The sequence below is a fragment of the Cervus elaphus genome, chromosome 30, assembly GCF_910594005.1.
Source record: "Cervus elaphus chromosome 30, mCerEla1.1, whole genome shotgun sequence".
In the NCBI taxonomy this organism is placed as follows: domain Eukaryota; kingdom Metazoa; phylum Chordata; class Mammalia; order Artiodactyla; family Cervidae; genus Cervus; species Cervus elaphus.
Genome location: NC_057844.1, coordinates 34,026,052 through 34,050,055, shown reverse-complemented (window position 1 = coordinate 34,050,055; position 24,004 = coordinate 34,026,052). Strand labels below are relative to the sequence as shown.

The window sequence follows — 24,004 nt, the reverse complement described above, 5'->3', positions numbered from 1 at the left end:
CAAATCCTCTCCAGCTGTCAGAGTCCAGTCTAAGAGATGGGGAGCCTGAGGCACGGAGATGGGAGTCCTGAGCTTCTGGGTGGGCGGGGTCCGTTGGACTCCTGGTCCCTTATTCTTTTTTTTTAAGTTTTGTTTTGATTTCAGCTTTGCAAAAAAGTTTCAAGAATAAAACCCAAGAATTCTCACATATCTTTCACCCAGATTCCCCGAATGTTAGCATTTTTACTGCAGTTGTTTTGTTCCTTGCTGTCCATGTTTATAAACACATTTCACCTGTGTAGAGTTGTTTGTCGAAATGATGCCCTTGCATGCCTGAGTGCTTCGGAGTATATTTCTTCAACATAAGGATATTCTCTTTCATAACCACAGTGCAGTGGTCAAACTCAGGCAATGACAATGATGGTGATAACTCCTGTTGCTTTATTCAGATGAGCATGGAGTGAGCTGCTTTGCTGGACTTCCTCAGTATCTTATCCTGCTGTCTTGTTCTTCAGTCTGCCATCAGAGCTAATTCTGAAATGGGTTGAATCATTATTTTCCACTGTAAAAGCTTTCACAGTTCCCTATTTCTTATAGTCAGTTCCAACTGTGTTTCATGCTATTCAAGGTCTCTTTTTATCAATCTCGCATTCTCTGGTTATGTTTATCAGAATAGTAATTGTAATTGTATACTCCTGTAGTACCCTGTAGTGTTTTCAGCCTATAAATAGTACTTCCAATTATAAATATAAGAACTAAGTATTTGGCTGTAAAATCTGGTTGACAATTGCACTTTTTTAAAAAAACTTTTTCTTTTAAATTTTAGACTTAAAGTTGTAATACTGGTAGTATAGTACAAAGAGTTTTCTTCCACTCCTTACCTGTTTCCCTTACTGTTAACATATTGCATAATCATAGTATAATTATCAAGACGAGGAAATTCACATTGCTACTGTATTAACCGAAATATAGAATTTACTTGAATTTTACTGTCTTTTCCACTAGTGTACTTTTTCTGTTCTAGGATTCTTTTCACATTGCATTTAGTTGTTATGTCACTTCCAGTCTACAACATTTATTCAGTCTTTTCTTTGATGACCTTGACATTTTAAAGAATATTAAGTTATTTTTTAGATTATCCCTTAATTGAGATTTTTCATGATTGGAGTAAGGATATGCATCTATTTTTGATACCTTGATAACTTATAAATTTGAGGTTTTGTTTCAGAAATACTTGTGTCACTTAAAGGTACATCGTGTCATCAGACTAATTTAAAGGCCATACTTAAACAGAGAGCTTTTTGAATATGAAGGAAGCAGTGTTTTTACACCATGGTCTGACTTGGTAAATGTTCTCATGTAGCTACTTCAGGATCCTGGTTCAGCAGTTTGAGGTGCAGCTCCAGCAGTACCGACAGCAGATTGAGGAGCTGGAGAACCATCTTGCCACCCAAGCGAACAATTCACATATCACCCCACAAGGTAACATGCTTTCTGTGGTCATTTTTTTAATAGTGCTTTTAGTAGTTGTCTTAAACTGCCATAAGACAGTTTCCTTGAAAGTCATTGATTATATCTTTATTTCTTACAAATATGAAATGCTTTATTATGAATGATTATGATATAATGGGCAGATGTCCCGGGTCCCACGTCTCCCAGATTACTGAGAGAGAGAAATCCTTCTCTCAGTCTGTTCTGCTGTCTTCTCCCGTCCTTGGAAGTATTGGTGTAATTTTTTTTATCCTACACGTTAACTGTGCCAAGAAATGGACTCAAGTAATAGAAGAATAATATTGATTGTGTTATATATGTATTTGTGTGATAATATGATTTTCTTTTATAGATTTGTCAATGGCTATGCAGAAAATTTATCAAACATTTGTAGCTTTAGCTGCACAGCTTCAGTCTATTCATGAAAATGTGAAGGTGAGTTCTCATTCCTTGTTCATTTATCTGGACATCTGTACCAAGTGAAGTATTTGTTCATTTGCAGGACAAAAGTGTCCATGCTCATCATAGAAATAGTTCAGATTACTTGTAAGTTAAAAAGACCAACTCTGAAAAATATGCCCAGACACAACCGGGCAAGTGTTCTGTGAAGTGTGTTAACTTTTTCATCAGCATATTGTAAATGACTTTCCACATTCATACATGTACTTGTTTGCCATCGTTTTAGTAGTTAAGCAGGATTTTGTTGCATGTATGTGCAGTTTGTTTAACCCATTGTCTTTTGTTAAGACATTTTGGTTTTTCCATCTCTTACAGCACTATAGAAGGTAAACATTCTTAGTAGCAGAAGCATTTCCCACTGCTTGAATTTTATGTGTGTTTTAAGTGTTTATTGGACCCTTCATTATAAAAAAACTTGCTAACACTTGTCCCTTCTAAACACAGGAAACTGTATTTATGAAATAATAAAAATAAAAAAAAATTGTCACTGACTATTTTGAACCTTGTGTAATATGTTCATTTTTAAAAATTACTTGGGTGAAATAAATATAGGTATACTTTACCAATCAAGCAAATGTAATTGGTCTTTCTTGGATTTATATATGGTCAGAGAAAACCTTTTAAAATTCAAAGCATCCTAACTTGAATCTAGATAAATTCTTAACTGTATAGATTAGAATTTCATGGAGATTACCAGAGTTTTTGTTTTTATTCTGATGCATGGTAATAGAATTTTTTAACTTTAACCACTTAAATCATACTATTTTTGAAGTGATAGCATAGTTCAGACCTTTTGCTTTGATTGATTAAAAATTTTAAACCAAATCTTTAAAATAACTTCAATTTTTTTTATAACTTAATTTTAAAGGAGGAATTTTTATTAAATTCTCTTGAAACTTTGTAATAAGTGTTTAGTTTTTTAAAGTGCTGAAGGTGGTTCTGTCTTGTTACTTTGAAGTCTATGTTGTATTTGGACTAAGTAGTACCACTGGGTCAGGATTTTCTTCAGTGCTGTTTAGCAAACCACCTGTCTTTAGTCTGTGCAACTAGGAAAAATTTGTATAATGCATCAAAATACTTCAGTTGTCACACTTTAAATTTCATACTTCACTATTCTTTTGGAACCCAGCCTAGCAAAATTTCCTCGGGGAAAGGCCCTAAGGAGATTTATTTCTGTTAAGAGAAAAAGTCGACTTTGGCAGACTCAAGAGCTGAACATACTGTAGATAACAAATGGTGTCTACTATCTCAACTCTCCGAAGTTTACAGAGTGTTGGGACTGTCACCTGTGCTTTCTGTGGGGTAGCAGGATAAATTTGGGCAGCTAAAATTTTCAGTTCAGTGTGCCTCCTAATTAAAAAAGTTTATGAAGGAAGTTGTAGACGTAAAGTAGCAACTGGCTTGCATGTTTGTTGCTGGGTTGTTGGTGGGGTTGTTTTTTTTTTTTTTTTTTTTGGTGAACTGGTGAAATTTTTCAACCAGGCATATGCCATTCAGTTTTCTGTCGGTCACACAGAACTGAGGGGGAAATGATTGTTGTATACACTTTGCTTTGCATGGTCTCATTTGAGATAATTGGTGTAAGAATCTTGACTTTTTTTATATTTGGAAACATCAAATAAAAAATGGGGAAAAAAAGTCTATGTTGTGCAGATATTTTTCTTCCTTGTCTTATTATGAAGGTTTTCAAATATGTAAAAAGTAGTATAAAGTTGATTTATTTAAGCAAAACTCTTAAGGAAAGTATTTAATAATTCCAGGGTGAAACAGAATCATTCCTATTCATAGCCTTAATTAAGGAAGATGTTGTGTTGGGTAATCCTACACATCTTATGAACTTGGTAATTTTTTTCTTGGGCTTCCCTGATAGCTCAGTTAGTAAAGAATCTGCCTGCAATGAAGGAGACCCCGGTTCCATACATGGGTCAGGAAGATCTGCTGGAGAAGGGATAGGCTTTACCCACTCCAGTATTATTGGGCTTCCCTTGTGGCCCAGCTGATAAAGAATCTGCCTGCAGTGCGTGAGACCTGGGAAGATCCCCTGAAAAAGGGAAAGGCTACCCACTCCAGTATTCTGGCCTGGAGAATTGTATAGTCCATGGGGTTGGGTAGAGTCAGGCACGACTGAGCAACTTTCACTTTCACCATGTTATTCTCACTGTAAAATAATCAAACAGTATTGATAAAGTATACCCTCCAAGCTCTCTTTGCTTTGGTGACATTTTAATGTGTCACCTGCACCTTTTAAAAGATATTTAACATATATTTTTTAATATATATATAATAAATATATATGCATATATATGTATTTAGTAGGCTTTTTTTTTTTAAGCTCTTTATATCTGAATTACCCAAAGGTTGGCTATTAAAGGGGAAATTGTCATGAAAAATTAGAATATTTAAAATGGAATTTTCGATATTACTCTGCTTGTCTGCAAGCTCTCTAACTTATTTTAAAGAGGGCCTCAGGAAGCCAGAATATACAGGCAGTTGATTGTAAAGACATATGGCTAAAAGCAGGAAGACACTATACAAAGGTGTGGTAGAACTCTCAAATTCACCACTTCCCACACCATGCGTGTGCAGTGCCAGCACTGTGATTGGCAAGTTGGATGAAGTGTATGATGCTGGCAGTGTTTTTGATCTGTCTTTGCTAACTTATTGCATGGTTATATTCACCCTCATAGTGTCAAAGTCAACACAAGACGTGATTAACATGTTCTATTTTTCATTCCTGTAGGTGCTTAAAGAACAGTACCTTGGCTACAGGAAAATGTTCTTGGGAGATGCTGTGGATGTGTTTGAAGCCAGGCGAGCAGAAGCCAAGAAGTGGCAGAATGCACCCCGAGTCACTACTGGACCCACCCCCTTCAGCAACATGCCAAACGCAGCAGCCGTTGCCATGGCTGCAACTCTTACACAGCAGCAGCAGCCTGCTACAGGTCTGAATGCATTCAAGTTATAGCTTCTTACTGTTAAAGTGCAGAACACTGATGTGCATTTTTATGAGTCTTCCTTTTGTGTTAGCACTGAAGAAATTTCTGAGTAACTGTTCCAGTACAGTCTAAAAATTGTGATGGACACAATTATAAACATATACCTGATAAAAACACAGGGTAGTCTTAGCAATAATTAATTATCAATTAGATACTGAATATTGTGAATTTACTTCATGTTATTTGCTGTGTTGCTATAAATGCCCTTTAGAACATGGTGTTTCACTACTGAATTACATTTAAGAACAAATTCTAAATTTGTGACTGTATCGTATATTGTTTTAAAGTCAGAGGTAAAGTAGCCAGAGGTTGCATTCTTCTCTCTGTGATGCTGACAGGCGGTATGTTCTCGCATGCAGTGGTTACAGAATGCCCACACTCAGGATGAAGTATGTCTTTTTTGACTGAAAGTGTGTTGAGAGCAGTAGGTTCGTATAATGACTGAAAACAGAACAGGCCTTCTTAACCAAATTTAGAAGAAAGTACATGCTGGAATTGTTCATACCTTTCAAATGAACAGAACAGTGGCAAGAGCAGGAAAAAGATGTTTTGAATTGCTCTGGATTGTGCGTGAGGTATGTGCTGGGAGGAGCAGATGAAATAACTGGGGAGCTACTGGAGAGCAGATAATTGTAGTCCTTGGTTTAATTTCACTTCCTATGAGAGAGACATTTCTGTGGTCCAGTTCTGCATGTTTAGTTTGGCCCTGGGTCTTTCAGAGATTATTGTCTTTTTATTTCTGCAGTCCCTGTTTTGTCAGGCTTGAAGTGTGACATAGAGAAATACAGTCTTAATGGATACTGATTTTTTTTACGCATTCATACTTTTTTTTTTTTTCATTCATACATTTTTGAATAGTGCTTATGAGTTACTCTATAGCATGTGTCTTTCTGAGAGTTCCATAGAGTCCAGTAGTAGGTTATCATGTACAAAAGTAAAAAAATGTGCATGTCTAGATTACATTCAGGCTGCCTCTACAGGAGAAGCATTCTCTGGGTTTTACTGTTGGCAATTTAAAAAATTGTTCTTCACACTTGGAGATGACAGAGTTGACTTAACCATCAGTGAATGGCTGATAATGGCTTTATGCCAAGTCCCCCACGTTCCATGGCTGGACCCATGTGGACAGTGGCCCACATAGGCACTGTGTAGTAGTTCTCTAGCTGGCTAGGGTGTAGGACTGCATTCTTATATTACAGAGGGAAAAAGTCATTGTGGCATTGGTTCCCAGCAGGTCGTTGTGGGGTGGGTAGAAATCGAATCAGCCCTGCACTGGTGCCTTCAGTTCTGATGATTTATTTAACCAGCTCATCAAACTAACTGTAGTACTAGTTTACTTTTCAGAGCAAATATTAATTCTAAAATAGACCAGAGAAAGCAGTACTTGGTTAGGTATTCTTTAAACGTAAGAGATTTCTATTCTAATCAGTAAAACCGAAGAAAAGTCAGTTATCTAAGCTGTTATGCTATAAGGGTATTATGTTCTGTGGTGTACGCTAAAATTGAGGTAAAGTCACTTGTTGGATTTTTGTTTTATACACTTTCTTACGTAGGCAGTCTCGAGAGGTTTGTAGGTTTCCCTGCATACGTTTTGGGCTTAGGAAGATACTTGTTCATTCTTTGAGTGCCTCCTCTGTGTCAGACTCCAGGGATAGCAAGGTAAACAGTAGAGATGTGTCTGTGCTCTCTGTAGTGGTGGAAAATATTAGCTTAATTTAGAGGAACCATCCTGAAGCACCCTTTGCTCATGTGCTTGGGTTCTTTTAGATCTTTGCCAGGCTTTGGGGACACTGACTGCCTTGTACCTTCCCTGCATTTGTGAGGCCCATCTAGGGCTTTCTGATCAGGTGGCAGGAATTGTAATTTATTAACCTAAACAGTCTTACAGTGTTTTCATTTTGCATTGTATGGATTTTTGAACTGAGAAGCTGAACAATAGTGATGGTTGTGTGCTGTCTTCTTGGTTCCCTTTTGTTTCTCTGAGGGTCTCCATGCTCTGTGGCGCATCCTTTCATGCCTCTCTGGGTCAGTCAGGGTCCGCCGCTTGAGTCATGTCGCCCACCACTGGAGTGAGCCTGAGCAGCTGTTAGATGCATGCAGCCCGTTAGAAACCCCTCTTTATCGCATCGTGCTTTGTACTCATCTCTTGTTCCTTATGTCCTGTGACTGGTGACATCTTTAAGTGCCAGTAACAGAATCTAAAGACCATCTAGGTGAAGCTGGGTGAGGCTTGTATGCTGTTTTTAATCAACCCTGTTGGTCTGTGCAGGGTTTGAGTTGTCAGGAGGCTTTGCTTCTGTTTGCATATAGGTTCTTGACTTTATTAATGTAAAAAAAGCAGACCGCTTCTTAGGCTGCTACCTTCTGAAGGTGCATTCTGTGTAGTCTTTCTTGGAGGTGGAAGTATGGACGTCAGTGACTTCATGATCCTCCTTCAATGTCTTTTAATGAAAAAAAAAAAAATAGACCTAAGGCCTGTGTGATTCTGGTTATTGCTTCTGAAAGCTGAAGAGAATTGATGACAAACTCCGCAGGCTATTTATGTATGAAGTTAACTTCATATGTGGATAGATTACGTGCTGGCATATCTGGAGCACGCTGTCCACCATGCTTCTGAAGCCTCTTAAAAAGCTTAAGACATCGACATTAGGCTTTTCAGTGTAATTTTTACTTAGGATAGATTGTTTTAAGCTAATGAACTGGGATTAAGTTTTGCTGTTGTGTTTTGATGCTTTTAAAAGTTCTTGATGTTTACATAAAAAGACTTTTCTCATGTGACTTAACTGCTGTTTTTAAGGAGAGCTGAGACATTTTGTTAGGAATTCCTACTTTCTAGCTTTTAGTGTAGGTTTGGACATTTAAGGTGTATTGCTAAATAGGAAACTTCTTCATTTGAGTTTCTTGTGGTTTTACAATTTTGTTGTATGTAATAACCAAAGGAGCATTCCCCACAAAATCAGTGAGCAAAAATTTTCAAATCGGGGAAAAAGCAGTTTTTGTTTTTTAAGAAAAATTATTACTTTAAAAAGTATGATTTAGGAATAACCATCCTAATTACATTAGGTATTTTGAATGATCATTCAAAATTATAAAAGAAAAATTTAGCACTTTAGTCCTTTTCCTGTGAATTCAGTTTTACTTTTAAGAAAGTAGAATTTATTCTGAAAAATATGAATTAAAGTGCTAACTTGATTTTGTTATGTGTGAATATAATATACAGTAACTTTTGTAAAATGTTACTCTACATGAAGGTTTCACTTTGGGCAATCACTGGGATATGTTACTACTAACTGGGTATTATTTATGGAACTAAGAGCCTCTCATTGAATGACTAATGACTATTCAGATTTTGAGACAGACTTCTTGAATTGTTTACGTAATCTTTGCCTGAAGGATGTAGATTCTGCTTTCTAAGAGTGAAACTAATTTATATGGTGGCCAGAGTGTAATATATGCTAATACTTTGGCATGGGAGATATTTATCATGAGTTTTTACTATTAAAAAATGTTATACATTTGCCTACTAGTTTTATAAATGATGTTGCCTTCAGAATTTGTGTGAAGGTACAAAACTCAAAATATCATGTACCTGTTGTGCAATGGAAAGTCTTGTCATTCTTAGAGTTCTTGATTACCTATATCCTGAATATTAATGATTAGAGTTGCTCTTAAAAGCAGACCCGCACACAACGAAAAGCATGTTATGTGAGTAACTCTTGGGACTTGTAGGGCTGAGGGCTGTGGTGTACATTATGCTCTAGGGTCTTCCACCAGCAGTGCCTCCTATGAACACGTGACACTTAAGTCTCTCAATGTTAAAGAAACTGGACGTGTGTTTTCTACATAATACTTCTGTTAGAAATAAGAAGGTAATATGCTTAGTTTCTTTTTCATATAGTAACATTTTACAAAAGAGCTGCTAGGCAGGTATTTTATTCTCAAGTTGATCTCAAACTGGATGTAAAAATTTAAATCTTTTCTAATTTATTTTTTAATAGTAGTATAAGAACTCTGGCTACTGTTGGTCTTTATTTTCTGGGTAGAAGCTATTTGGAAAGTCCAGTTTCTGTCCCAGTGTAGCAAAATGTAGTTTCTTAGTTTCTTTTTTCTTCTTTCTTTAATGTTTTATAATTTTACACTACCTTTTTGAATAAAGAAACCTCATTATTCACTGAACAACTTGAAGGCTTTGATTTCTTTAAGAAGTCTAAATATCAGTCTGTATGTTACTTTGGCAGTTCCCTCAACTTTGAGATGCACTGATCACTGTGCTTGAAAAAGACAAGACTGAAGATTGTACTATGAAATTTATCAAATAATTTTCATAAATTATCAAGTGAGAGATTTTTAGATTTTTGTATTCTGCTTAGTTTTAAAAAAAAAGTAGTTAAAAAAGAGAGGCTAGTAAGTTTGATGCTATTCTTGCCAAACAAACTCAGCCAAAATCTTTAACAAATGGGAAAAGGATGACTTAATCGTTTTGCATCTGAGTACGTTTTCCAAAATGTTGAGAAGAAACTTCTGAATTGAAATCTTGAATGTATTGAATCTGTCAAGGTACACAGCAGTGCCTTTGTAAATGTTCATTCTCTATCTTATTTAATCAGGTGATAAGTGGTGTGATGTAGCAGAGCCTAACAGTAGAACTCAGTTATCACTTTTTGTGAACAAGTTGGAATTGTCATGTTACTGTGTAATTGATTTGCTTTAAAATGAACAATAAATTTAATAAAATAAAACATTGTCTTGTTTTTTTATCTATTTATTTATATCATTTATATTTTCTGTAAGAAATCATGCCTAGTTTTTGGTACTTACACTTATGAAGTAACATGATGGTTTTGCATGTTAGTGTCAGTCTCCTTTGATCAATTGGGACTTGACTCTAACAGTAAGGAGCTTATTTTAAAAAGAAAAAAGTAAAAACCTTTACTGATTACAGCAACTAATTTTAACAGAAAGCAACTGGGGAGATCTAAAATCATTCTAGAAGAGAAACTAAAAGAACTATAATTTACAATACATTAAAGATTTCAAATTATTTAGTAGGTTAAACTAACACTCTTTTCGTATGGTAAGCCTCTTTTGTCTTAAGTGTGAACAAGTTAATTTTTTTTTAAATTTATTTTTGAATAGGTAAATCTGCTGGGACAGATAAATTAGGCTGGGGAGACATCCTGAAAACTAAGTTTTAGCAAATAGAATTTGTTAAAAATAATGACTGTTCATTTTAAAATTAATTTCATAAAGAAACTTTAATCTTGAAAGAGTAAGGCAAATTTGTTTTTTTTCCCCCCCATTTTTTTTTTTTTTTTTTTTTATACCAGGGCCACAGCCATCTCTGGGAGTTAGTTTTGGAGCGCCATTCGGCTCAGGTATTGGCACTGGCTTGCAGTCAAGTGGCCTAGGTTCTTCAAACCTTGGAGGTACACTTTAACTTTTCTCGTATTGCATTGCACTATGATACATTCGAATTGCTATTAGCCTGTAAAAACCTCTAAGAGGATCTGCTCTTTGGGAAGTTAAGGTTCTATCTGGCCAAAAAAAAAGGATTCTCTAAACATATCAGTGCTTTTTAAAATTATTAGATCTAGAATTTTAAAAATCATTTCCTCTCTGAACAGTAAATATAAAAATGTATTAAAATCAAATGGTAAGGGTGTTCCTATTTTCAAAGCAATATGCTAAAATATGAATTTGGAAATTGCTTTTTTTTATTAAATTAACTTTAAAAAGTTAGTTGGAGTTCAGGCTACTTCTGGACAGACATTGTCCTAATCATCTTTCTTTTCTGAAAATGCAGTGCTTTAAATGGGGAAATAATTGTATCATAAATTGAACAACCCAACTTCTGTCCATTTCTAAGCACTTTTGGCCTATTTGCCTTTATGTATACTTCTATACATAAGCAATTAAGTTGATTTCAATAGTTTTTATAACGTAACTAATTAGCAAGGAAAGCCTTCTGCAAAATATGCTGAAGTACAAATGCATTCCCAATTCTCTGGTGTGGGTATTTGTAGGTTGATTGTATTTTGACAGGTGCACTGTCATGTAATGAGTAAGAGTCCCTTATTGCCATCAGAATATATCATCATAAGAGGTGAAGCTTATTAGCTATATGGTTATGTAATATATTAGACTGTGTTAGGAATTATTAGAATTAATAGCAGACAGCATAATTCCTGTGGTCTATATTCCAGTTTGTCACCATATTTCATAGAGTTACAGGCAATAATACTGTCAAACTCAATAATTTAGATAAACTATTGCAAAGTAGGCAAAGATGATTTTGAATTTCATTTTTTGAGCACTTGAAACAAGTCTTCAAGTACTTAGCAGACTGTGCTCTAGAACTCTATGATGAACACATGTTCTTTATTTAAATTGTGACTAGTGTTGTTAAGAGCAAACCATGCTGCCCCCACTCCCAGTTTCTCAGGGTTGCATTGCTGGTACTGTTGCAAGAGCCTGCTCTTCCTGCGTAGAATTAGTGACTGACTCTCGTGTGGTCATGCACTTTTACAGTGGTAAACTTAAGTGAAAGTGTTTTTGTAAAAAGGAGAATAAAATTACTATGCGGTACATTGTGTTTAAATTATCGTGCATGTGCTTATTTATGAATTTAGTCTTTTTTCTTTTCAAAATGAAATAACCCCTATAGATATATGTATATGTATTTGAGGAAAGTCATACTTAAATGGTCACTGAAATTTCTAGTCTGTTTGGGAGAGAAAGTACTATTCTTATTTTTTTATGGCTTTGTTCTTTAAAAATTACTGAGGGGTTGTAAGCTTAGTCTAAGTAGAGCTAAATGTTTTATTTGAGAATTGATCTAGTTCTTCCAGAAGTCTTAGACAAAGGGGTAAATAGCAGGTCTCGATAGGGCCGTGGTTTCGACACTGTTTATTACTGGGTGTGGCTTGTCGGTACCCTTTCACCTGTGTTTTACCTCCCTGTGTCTCTCTATCACCCCCACTAGGCTTTGGAACTAGCTCTGGTTTTGGATGCAGCACCACAGGGGCCTCCACATTTGGATTTGGAACAACAAATAAACCCTCAGGAAGTCTTAGTGCAGGTTTGTGTGTTTTAGCCTGAATTTCAGGCCATTAGGTGCATTATTTTAAAAGTATAAGTGTTGTTACTTCCAATATCAAAAAAAGATCCCTGATTCAGTTTCTACCCCTGGATGAAGCCTACAAGCCCAATATTCATATAGCTTTCTCTCTCATACGCTGAAGGTCGGCTTAGTAGAACCTTTCTAACAACTTAAGTTTGATATAATAAATAATTACAAATGCTGTTAACTATGTAGAGATTATTTTGAACCCTAAGACTAGTTTTATGCTTGAACAGTTTTTCTTTCATTATTACAAAAATAAACCCATTGTGAGTTTTAACCCAGTTTTTATCATTATTCATTCAGGAGAATAATTTTTCTCCTGAAGAGATACAGTTACATAAGTTATAAATTCTTTAGTTGCAAGTCCCTCTGATTTTAAGAATACCAATCCTACAAATGATGATTAATTGGATGCTTTGCTTTTGAAATAGATATAATCTTTTGACACTTCTAGTAGAGAATTCCATCTGCTTGTGCATTTTTTTCTGTATTTATAAATAATGACTTGTTATATTTTATTTCTTTTTTTTATTTATTTACTCTTTGTGGTCTCGCAGCACAGCTTGTGGGATCTTAGTTCCCCAACCAGGGCTGAGCCCAGGCCCTTGGTAGCGAAAGTGTGGTAGATTCCCAAGCACTGAACCACCAGGGAATTACCAGTAATGACATATTTTATTGTACAATGCTTAGGGATTAATAGCATGCTTAAAATAACAACAATTTAATGTGGATTAGCTTTTTAATTGAGGAAATTTTAAGGAAATTCCATTTAAGTAGTGTTTAAATTCAGTAGTTCCTAGGAAGTAAGACAATAGAATTCAGTGATATCAGGATTATAATTTAAATATGATATGCTAACATTAATTAGCTAGGCAGTATTTGATCTTAACTATGTGAAGGCTCTTATAAAATAGTAACAATTGGTACTGCTCTCCCATGTATTCTTTGTCCTGAAAGTTGTGGTTTGAGGCTTTCTTAGAGGACTTAGAGTTGTGAGGGTGGGTCCAAAGGCCGGGAAAGTCTCTCCTCTACATTTTGGTAAAGTGTATTTGGATGGCTAAGGAGGAAGGCACCTTGGCATATTTAATTAACACAAAAGTGACTGCCAACTTGAAGTTTTCTGTTGATTTCAGTTACTTGTGTAAGGTTTCTCTCTTGGCTTGGATCACTCAACTTGTATCTATAATAGGGCCACTTAGTTGTCAGCTAAATTATTTTTCTGTAAAATTCCATGTTAGAAATTTAGGGCCCTAAGATATTTGCTGTTTTCATGGGCTATATATTCTTTCAGCTAGAGAATTATCCCCATTTTTTACATTTGTTTTTGTGACTTAACTTCTGATATGAATATTTTCTTCCCTAAACATAAGGCTTTGGCAGCTCAAGTACATCTGGGTTTAACTTCAGCAATCCTGGCATCACGGCATCAGCGGGTTTGACATTTGGGGTGTCCAATCCTGCCTCTGCAGGCTTTGGGACAGGAGGACAACTCCTTCAGTTGAAGAAACCTCCAGCTGGAAACAAAAGAGGAAAAAGATAAACCTATGAGATGATGTGCTGAGAGAACCCATAGCAGCATCATTCATTCTCTGAGTCTATTTTTCTAAAGTTGATGCAGTAAATAAATTGCATCCCAGGAGATTTATAAATTTTTGATATTTTTCCTTACTTCTGGAATTTGAACTCTGTTCTTGTTTGCCATGCTAAACAACTTTTCTCTTTGTGAATTTGAAACCTAGTTGTATATCTTTCGTTATTTTGATTCTCAGTGTAAGAAATATTCTTATTACATCGCTGATTGGTAAAACCTACTACTAAACCTAGTGTTTTAGCAATGTTTTTGTTGAAAAGGTTTACATTATGTGAATATATGCACATTTGTTTCTTATATGGATGTTATGAACTCTAGGACCTATACTAGAATCTGTGTGTTCCTTGACAAAAGGCCTTTTGAACTACACTGCAGGGCATCTTGTGAATATGTATGTAAAATATATACAGGATAATACACACAACCGTGTGTGCATATAAAATATATATTTACAGACCTACAACTTTTGCCTCAGACTGTTCCCCTTTTCTAAGGGTGTTCCATTTTTCACCTTTTATGCTTCAAATCCTCAGTGCTTGTAGAATGAGGAGCTAAAGGTACCAGGTCATTATAGTTACTTGCTTAAAGACTTAGTGAAATGGTTACTGGTGTAAATATTGGCCAACTCAACAACATTGCCCCCAGTCTGCCCTATTTTCGTTTCCACCTTAATCTCAGCAGCTCCTCCTGTCGAAGGCTGCTGTGAGACTGAGCAGACATATCTGTCAACAACTTAACTCCCCTATGTATTCTTATATCCAAGATGAACCTTCAGGAGCACCTTTGAACTCCAGACTGGTGTCTGGGGGCAAAGAGCTTTGGAGCCAAATTGATTCTATGCAGGTGTAGGATGCACTATTGCTTTAGTGGAAACTTCTCTAACTATTCCAATACAGAGTTCTTTCTTACAGGGCTATTGACATTGACACCAAATGGAGTGGCTTATCAGCCTCTTTTATGTCTTAAGTAAGTGCATAATTTGAAATAGAGAAATGGTATATTTTAAGAAAAAAAGTATTCTCTGTAGCAACAGTAAACTATCCCCTGTTTTAACAGTGAACAGACAGCTCCAGGTAATAACACAGAGACATGTCAGGTTCCATCTGTGTATTATTAGTATTAGTGATAGAGAGTGGGTGAAAAAGAGAGCCCGTGGAAAGAGAACTGCCTTAGCCATGATTTCAGACAGAAACCGTTATGTAGACCTATTTATCTTTCAAGTACAGTTTTCAGGTGAGATGCTGAACATGGAATTTCATTGAAAATAGTTTAATTTTTTATATAGAAGGTTTTGTACATAATGTGCATCAAGTGAATATTTTCAGAATCATTTTCACCAAGGCACCTTTTTTTCTAAAATAGGTATTACATACAATATATATACATATATATATATTTTAGTATAATGTTAGTTGGGTTTGACAAAAGTGTTGTCAAGTCTGTTTTATTTATCTGCATATATCGATGATTGGCTTTTGGAATTGAAGTTTTTGCACCTTGATGCATTAAAATAAGGAAAATGCTTTGTTTCTGAGCACTGAAGTTGTTTTTATTTTTTGCATACTTCTCTAATACTGCAGTCCCCAGATCCAGGTTTTGGGGAAGGGTAGGAAAACATGTGTTTAATTAAATACACAATTATAGCAAACTTTTTTTAAAAAAAAAAGGACATTGCATTGTGCTGCAAAAAATCTGGATATTTATATTTCTTGGGTTTTTTTCTTTGTATTTTACATTTTAATATGTTGACCATTGGGACTTTGTAATGAATCTGTTTGTGACAGGAGTTTAAATGTGTTGTCCCCGTGTTCACTGTGTCCCCACTCTGTCCAGAGCCTGTCATGATGTAAACAATAAAATTTACTGTGTCAGCTGCTTTGAATCTTTATAGGCGTCAGTAGTCATTCTTAATACATAATTTCCTTATTATTCCTTATTATTTCCTCTTTCATTCTCTGGTTGGTTTTTGGTGTTTTGTTTTCACTGGTTTATACATCTTGCTTTTTTAAAAAAACAAAAACAAAAGGCTGAGCACAAGATAGCAAGTACTTCATCACTCACTTTTGTCTTTGCAAAATTATAAAGACATTTTAAATTATAAACAGAAATACTGAGTGAAAAGTGAAAGTTGCCTTCAACTCCTGGGCCCCAGTCTGACTCTCTTCCGCACAGTGTCCAGTCTTCGAAGTTTGGTGTGTATCCTTTCAGACCCTTTAAAAAATGCCTTTCAACTTGTGTACAGATGTTCATTCTTTTTCTCTCATTTTCTCACATTTTATCCTTTTCCTTTTTTCTAACAAGTGGCTTAAAGGTCTATGTATTCCGTGACTTGCCTGTCTCTCCTTGAGTGGCGAATCAGGGACATCTCTGCACGTCAGTCCGTGGAGACTGACTCTTTGCTGACTGACCATGGCATGGACGCCGGGTCATCCGCTCTAGCCGCTCCCTGTTCTTCCCAGTATTTCACTTTTACAGAAAGAGCTGCAGTGAGTATCCTTAAACATGACAGTTGGTGCTCATGTTTAATGCTTCTTTGGGATTGATTCTAGAAGAGGAATTGCTGAAAGAAGCATACAGAATGTATGTTTTAATGTCAGACTGCCTTCCATAAATGCTGTATAAACATGCTCCTGCTCTGTGAGTGCCCGCTTCCTGTCTGCAGCCCTAGATAACCATCAGTCTTTTAAGTCCATGTGAGCTGGAGCTTTTTAGCATAAATGCTAGTTATTTGCATATTAATGTAGTTGCATATTAATATCCTGTGTCCATTTTATACCAGATGACTTGGGAGTTTTTTTCTTAATGATGTCTGTAGGTAACATAATCTAACATTTTTCTTAGGAGACAGACAACTCCTAGCTGCCTTTCTGGGAGTGAGCTCAGCTTCAGATCCCTGCCTGGAACCTGTGTGGTCCCTGGCAATTTCTTTTTTAGACCTCAGCTTCAGCACCCGCAAAGTGAGGACAATAAAGACATGTGGTCGTATGAGGGCTGTGTCTACATGAGGCACTTGAGTGCGATCCCTGACCCTGTAGAGCCTTGTGTTGGGTTACTGCTCTAGGACCTTTAGGGTGTATCTATTTCGTCAAGTTCGATTTTTTCTTAGGAAAAATACTTCTGGGATTTTTTTATTAGGTTTATGCAAATGAAGTCTGTACCTGGGGAGAATCAGTGTCTTTCTATGTACCACCTGGTATGTGCATTTTTTAGGTCTTGTCTTTCAGCAAGGTTTTCCAGTGTGTGTTAGCTCCCTGATGGTTTCCCCTAACAGCTTCTTAACTCTATTTCTCACTGAGGGTCTTCATCCTACAGTCAGTACAAGGTCATTCACATTATTACAGATGCAGATTAACTGTTCTTTTGTGATAATATAGTATGCCCAAGTTATGTACTACTAATCCCAAATAGGGGCTTCCCAGGTGGCTCAGGGGTAGAGAATCTGCCTGCCAGTGCAGGAGACGTGGGTCCGATCTCTGGGGTCGAGAAGATCCGCTGGAGAAGAAAATGGCAACCCACTCCAGTATTCTTGCCTGGGAATCCGCATAGACAGAGGAGCCTGGTGAGCTACAGTCCAGGGGGTCGCAAGAGTCAGATACAACTTAGCAACTAAACAGCAATCTCAAATAGTGTCTTTGCAGCAAGAGAATCTGAATGGTGCCTCCAGAAATTTTGCAGTGGGGATATTTCTGTGTGGGACATATTTGAGTTGGAATGGTTTATCAACAGACAGGCAGCATCACCTTCTATGAGCCTTGCTGCAGCCTCTCACTGTGGATGAGCCTGGCTGCAGTGTGCCTTCTGGAGCACACACCGCAAGGTGTTACTCAGGTAACATTACTCCATAATGTGGACCAGTGTCCTGGGAGCACCAGGGAGTGCAAATGTGAATCTCACTCACAGTCGTGTCTTGCTTGTATGTAGTCTGTAATGGGCAGCGCACTCAGAACTTTATATACTTGACCTTGTTTAGCCTCATTTCTCTCAAAAGCAGAAATCTTCCATGTCTAGATGAAGGAACAGGATTAAATTAAGCAGCTTCCATGAGGTCGCACAGCTGTTAAGTCCTGGAGCTGGGGATTTTCTGTGATACAGGATTTTCGTGTCCATCCTCTCCATAACACTAAAGGTCATGTGATGATTTTTACAGTAGGGTTACACACCTGCAATAGACTAGATCACGGCAGGTGAGGTGAGTACAGAGGTCTCTGTCATATGTGGGGTCTAAGGAGTGTTCTGAAGATATGGGAGTGCTTCACAGCCTGACCTCTACTCCCACCCACCCCTTTGGGCACCCTTGCACACCATGGCCCTTCTAGGACACCATGTCCCTTCCACCACTCCGCTTGTGCACCAGCCATTTCTGTGAAAGTGAAAGTCACGTTCGACTCTTTGCGACTCTGTATGGTCCATGGAATTCTCCAGGCCAGAATACTGGAGTGGGTAGCCTTTCCCTTCTCCAGGGGATCTTCCCAACCCAGGGATTGAACCCAGGTCTCCCACGTGGTCTGGAGTAAATGTTGGCCTTTCAGTGCCATCTTTTCTCACCCTGAACACACACCTGCAGTCTGCGTAGACTTTGGGTCTCAGGGTGCACGTAAGGAATTACGTGGTTTCCTTGATGGGTCTCTCTGTCTCCCACTTTAGATTGAGTAGTCCCAGAACAGGAACCCTGTCCTCTGTTGTTTTGGTTTGGTGTTGTATCAATACTTACCATCTCATTGAATTTCATAAATACCTCTGAATTAAGTAATTAGTACAGTGGGAAAAGGTTAGTTAATTTGGTGACCCACTGCCAACCTTTCTCTGGACTTTGGAACCACGCTGCTGGTGTAGAATTTTGCTCCACCACTTACTAGGCATGTGACCTTGGTCAGGTTTAACATCTTTGTATCTCTTTAGTAAAACAGCACTACTGATGTTCCAGGTTGACTATGCAGACTAAAATGAGTTAACTTAGGTAAGATGAAAGCTAAGCATGTAATAAGTAGTATCTACATGTGTCCTAGTACAGTCTAAACTATTTTTTTCTTTTTCTCTCAGGCAACAAATCACAGGTTTTAACTGGATTTCGAAAAGCCAGTATGACAGAAGTCAATGAGCTAGGAAGAAAAATCCAGTTCTGAGCAGGCACTGAGTCAGCAAATGTCTACTTTGCAAGAAACTTCCAATTGTCATCTTGGGAATCTCATTTGTCGTAGAGTGAGTCTGATCAAGATTTTTAGAACTCAGGAAAGAAAGCTCGCCCCTGTTGTTTAAGGACAACCTAATGGATTATATACCAGATCCTAGGAGTGTTTAAAGCAATTGCAAGCAGCCTGCTAATCCAGTGTATGCAAGGAGTAGAGGAAAATTCACAGATGGAAAAGGGAAAGCTGACCCAAAACGCAACTGGCCAAGTAGAGTGAATTAAATGTTTTTAACTTTACGCAATTCATACTATTTTTTAAAAAAGAGCTTTATTGAGGTATAATATACATACCATAAAGTGAATGAAGGGTGTGTTTCAGTGGTTTTTAGTGTATGGACAAAGTTGGGCAACATCACAGTCTAATGTCAGAACACATGGGTGTGTGTGCTCAGTCGCCCAGTCATGTCAGACTCTCAGCGACCCCGTGGACTATAGCCCAACAGCCTCCTCTGTCCATAGGATTTCCCAGGCAAGAATCCTGGAGAGGGTTGTTGCCATTTCCTTCTCCAGGGTGTCTTTCTGACCCAGGGAAGTCCTGGGGTCTTTACTGCACCTGAACATCTTTGCCACCCCAAAGAGAAACCCCATATACATTAGCAGTCACTTACCGTCACCACCACCCCAAGGACTCGGGACCGTTCATCTACTGTCTGTTTCTACATAATTTGCCTATTCTGGCCGTTTCATATAAACATGACTAGCTTCTTTCACTTAGCACAGTGTTCCCTAGGGCCATCCATGCTGTAGGAGACACTACTTTATTCCTTTTTGTTGCTGAATAATATTCCATTGTGTGGATATAATCTATAATCAAATGTATAATTTTTTTAATCAAACATGATTAAATCTGAAGGACAGAAAGAAACTGGAAAAATATGAATAGAGTTTTAGGAACCTGTGGTATAATGTTTAAAAATCCAACGTCCGTGTGAAAAGACTCGCAGAAGGGGAAGAGATAAATGATGGAGCAGAGACTGCTGCTGCTGCTGCTAAGTCGCTTCAGTCGTGTCCGGCTCTGTGCGACCCCATAGACAGAAGCCCACCGGCTCCTCCGTCCCTGGGATTCTCCAGGCAAAAACACTGGAGTGGGTTGCCATTTCCTTCTCCAATGAATGAAAGTGGAAAGTGAAAGGGAAGTCGCTCAGTCATGCCCGACTCTTCGAGACCCTATGGACTGCAGCCTACCAGGCTCCTCCGTCCATGGGATTCTCCAGGTAAGAGTACTGGAGTGGGGTTCCATTGCCTTCTCCAGGAGCAGAGACTACATGGAAATAAATAACAGCCAGACACTTTCTAAACTGGATGAAACACATGCCTTTACAGACTCAAAAGGCTCACCGAACGCCGAGCAAAACAAATTCAAAGACAGTCTGCCAGATATAGTCAAACTCCATGAGACCCAAGATAGAGAAAAAAGGGGACTTTGCTGGTGGTCCAGTGGTTAAGACTCTAAGCTTCCACTGCAGGATTCAATCCCTGGTCGGGGGACTAAGATACCACATCATGCATGGCAAAAAAAAGAAAAAGTTAGTATAAGAAAATAATAATTAGAATAATGATGAATTTCTCCTGAGAAAACATGTCTGTTAAGAGCACTGAAGGGAAATGGATGCAGATGTATGCTTACGATGACTCAGAGGCCAAGGGTGTTGGGGGAGACTAGGGAGGGTTTCCAGTTACTTGATCATGGCCAAGTTTATAGCTGTGCTTTCCAACACACTAGCCTCTAGCCTTGGGTGTCTATGTAAATGCAAATTAACTGAAAGTAAAACTGAAGATGCGGTTCTTGAGCCAGGCTAGCCACATTTGAAAGCCGTGTGTGACAAATGACCACCATACTGCACTGCATAGATCCAGGATGTTTCCATCATCACAGTCCTACTGGACGGTGCTGGGTGCATGCCCACGGGAGTGGGTACTGACAGAGACTCTGTGGAGGAAGGGAAGTTAAGGGACCCTGAGGCCAGGGTGCTGTGAGGACTATGTACACGGATATTGGAGTCACCCAGAATCTCCCAGGAGTAGTACTGGAAAGAGTGGGATTCAGAAGCTAAAGTCTTCCAGGAAGGAGAGAGGAGGAATGACCCAGAGTAGCCAGTGGTGCAGCCTCATGGCCTGAACTTTGGAGCGCAGGGATTTTTTGAAAGCACGAGGGAGGTTGGCCCAGAAGCATCCTCTGGCAGACACCTGTCTCCTGGCCAGGTGTAGGGGATATGAGAGCAGGCTGCCAGGGAAGCAGCGCCCTGGGGGGAAGGTGGGTTTCCGTCAAAGCGAGAAGACGAGAATCCGGTTCTGAGGCTGTAAGGGACTTTGCTGAGAACTGACCTCCACTGCAGACACAGAATTCAAGAACTGGGGAAGGGTGGGTGATAAGATTAGGGGTCAATGTGCAAGGGTGTAACATGTTTAAGTGTCAGGCTTGAGGGGTGGGTGGGGAGTGCTGGGGTAGCACATTGTTCAGTCGCTCAGTTGTGTCCCTCTTTGTGACCCTACAGACTGCAGCATGGACTCTGTGACTCTGTGGACTGCATGCACGCCAGGCTTCCCTGTCCTTCGCTATCTCCCAGAGTTTGCTCAAATTCATGTCTGTTGAGTCAGTGATGCCATCCAACGATCTCATCCTCTGTCATCCCCATTTTTGTCAGTCTTTCTCAGCATCAGGGTCTTTTCTAGTGAGTTGGCTCTTCACTTCAGGTAGCCAAAGTATTAGAGGGTAGCCAAAATATTGGAGCTTCAGCTTCAGCAGCAGTCCTTTCAATGTATATTCAGGGTTGATTTCCTTTAGCATTGACTCGTTTGATCTTCTTGCTGTCCAAAGAACTCTCAAGAGTCTTCTCTAGCACCACAACTAGAAGGCATCAGTTCTTCAGTTCTCAGCCTTCTTTATGGTCCAACTCTCTCATCCATACATGATTACTGGAAAAACCACAGTTTTGACTATATGGATCTTTGTCAGCAAAGTGATGTCTCTGATTTTAATATACTATCTAGGTTTGTCATAGCTTTTCTGGATCAAGCGTCTTTTAATTTCATGGCTGCAATCACCATTTGCAGTGATTTTGAAGCCCAAGAAAATAAAGAGTTTCACTGTTACCATTTTTTCCCCATCTATTGGCTGGGGGGATGGGACTGGAAGGCATGTTCTTAGTTTTTTTGAATGTTGGGTTGTAAGTCAGCCTTTTCACTCTCTTTCACCTTCATTAAGAGTCTCTTTAGTTTCTATTCCCTTTTTGCCATTAAGGTGGTATCATCTGCATATCTAAGGTTTATTGATATTTCTCCCGGCAATCTTTTGATTCCAGCTTGTGATTCATCCAGCCTGGCATTTTGCATGATGTACTTACTCTGCTTATTTTCAAACACATATGCATGCTTCCCAGGTGGCACTAGTGGTAAAGAATCTGCCTGCCAGTGCAGGAGATGCCAGAGACATGGGTTTGATCCCTGGGTCAGGAAGATCCCCTGGAGGAGGGCACGGCAACCCACTCCAGTATTCTTGATGGGGAATCCCATGGACAGAGGAGCCTGGTGGGCTACAGGCCATGGGGTCGCACCGAGTTGGACATGACTAAGCACATACTTCCCTAAACGTTTCATTTAGCTTGTTTTTGAGTGTTATAAACATGCTACCTTGTATGTAGTCTGCAAATTGCTTATTTTCTCTCAACATTATATTTTGAGGTTTACCCATGTTATATCTAGGTATATCTAGGTTCGTGAATTTTCATAATGGTATAACATACATTGTGTAAAGCTCACTGTTTCTGTCTCCTGAGGGTGGAGCTTTGTCATTCCTACACCGTTTTCTATGATGAACCCATGAACATTACCAAGTGTGTTCCCTGATACACCATGTAAGAGGGTCTCTGAGGCAGGGACCTACTAACTGATTGTGACCATGGCTCACAATTAGTGAGCCATGAAAACAAATTAACAGAATGCAACCAGCATCTGTAGATTTCAACCAGACCTGACATGTTTCAGTAAGCCCCAGAATGAAGAACAGACAGTGTACAGAGGAGGGGCCTGGTTGAACATAGGAGAATCCTCAGAAAAGCCATATTGTGGACCAGGGTACATAGCCTCACAGATGCTATCATGGCAAAGCTGAGAAGATTCTAGGACTTCAAACACCAGGCTTCTGAAACTATTGGATCAAAGATGATATTTACCAAGAGAATGAATGTGTGCTTTGAACACAATTATTTAAGCATTCTAGCAGAGACGGTGCTTCCAGAAATGTGAAGAAAAATGATCAACCACAAATGAAAGTGGAGAGAGAGGGGCACATGGATTCAGCTGGAGCATCTGTCTGCTCTGCCCAAAACGAGTCATTTGGGAAAAAGTATAAGCTTGAGACAAAAAGATAAGCACACGTCCTTCTATTCCACCATTCATCATGTCTCAGAGCTATGGTTTTTCCAGTAGTCATGTATGGATGTGAGAGTTGGACTACAAGGAAAGCTGAGCACCAAAGAATTGATGCTTTTGAACTATGGTATTGGAGAAGACTCTTAAAGAGTCCCTTAAGACCCTTAAGAGTCTGAGAGCCAACTGAGGAGGGCCAACCAGTCCACCCTAAAGGAAATCAGCCCTGAATATTCATTGGAAGGACTGATGCTGAAGCTGAAGCTCCAATATTTTGGCCACCTGATGCAAAGAACTGACTCATTGGAAAAGACCCTGATGCTGGGAAAGATTGAAGGTGGGAGGAGAAGGGGACGACAGAGGATGAGATGATTGGATGGACATCACCGATTCAATGGACATGAGTTTGAGTAAGCTCTGGGAGTTGGTGATGGACAGGGAGGCCTGGCGTGCTGCAGTCCATGGGGTCGCAAAGAGTTGGATGCTACTGAGGGACTGAACTGAACTGAACAGAAACATTTGTGGACAGGTTTTTGTGTGATTGCAGGTTTTCATTTTTCTTGGTAGATTCCTAGGAGTAAAATTGCTGGGTCATATGGTAAGTTTATGTTTAACTTTTTAAGAAACTGCTAAAATGTTTTCCAAAATTATCGTACTGTTTTACATTCTCACCAGCAACATATGAGGATTTTAATTTCTATCCACATCCTCACCAACACTTGTTATTGTCTGTTTTTTATTATAGCCATTGGGGTTTTAATTTGCATTTCTCTAATGACTAACGATGTGTAGAATTTTAAAATGCGATT

At 38.5% G+C, this 24,004-nt stretch overlaps 1 protein-coding gene across 1 annotated transcript in view; it reads left to right on the top strand.

The window, feature by feature from the left end:
- NUP58 (nucleoporin 58) overlaps window positions 1–15,525 on the top strand; it is a 30,892-nt gene extending 15,367 nt beyond the window's left edge. Inside the window, exons 10-15 of the mRNA XM_043891890.1 lie at window positions 1,343–1,461; window positions 1,823–1,905; window positions 4,670–4,871; window positions 10,253–10,351; window positions 11,908–12,003; window positions 13,419–15,525. Coding sequence (XP_043747825.1) covers window positions 1,343–1,461; window positions 1,823–1,905; window positions 4,670–4,871; window positions 10,253–10,351; window positions 11,908–12,003; window positions 13,419–13,588 — 769 coding nt within the window. The 3' untranslated portion in view covers window positions 13,589–15,525. The remainder of the gene's footprint in view (window positions 1–1,342; window positions 1,462–1,822; window positions 1,906–4,669; window positions 4,872–10,252; window positions 10,352–11,907; window positions 12,004–13,418) is intronic.
- Window positions 15,526–24,004: the final 8,479 nt, after the last annotated feature.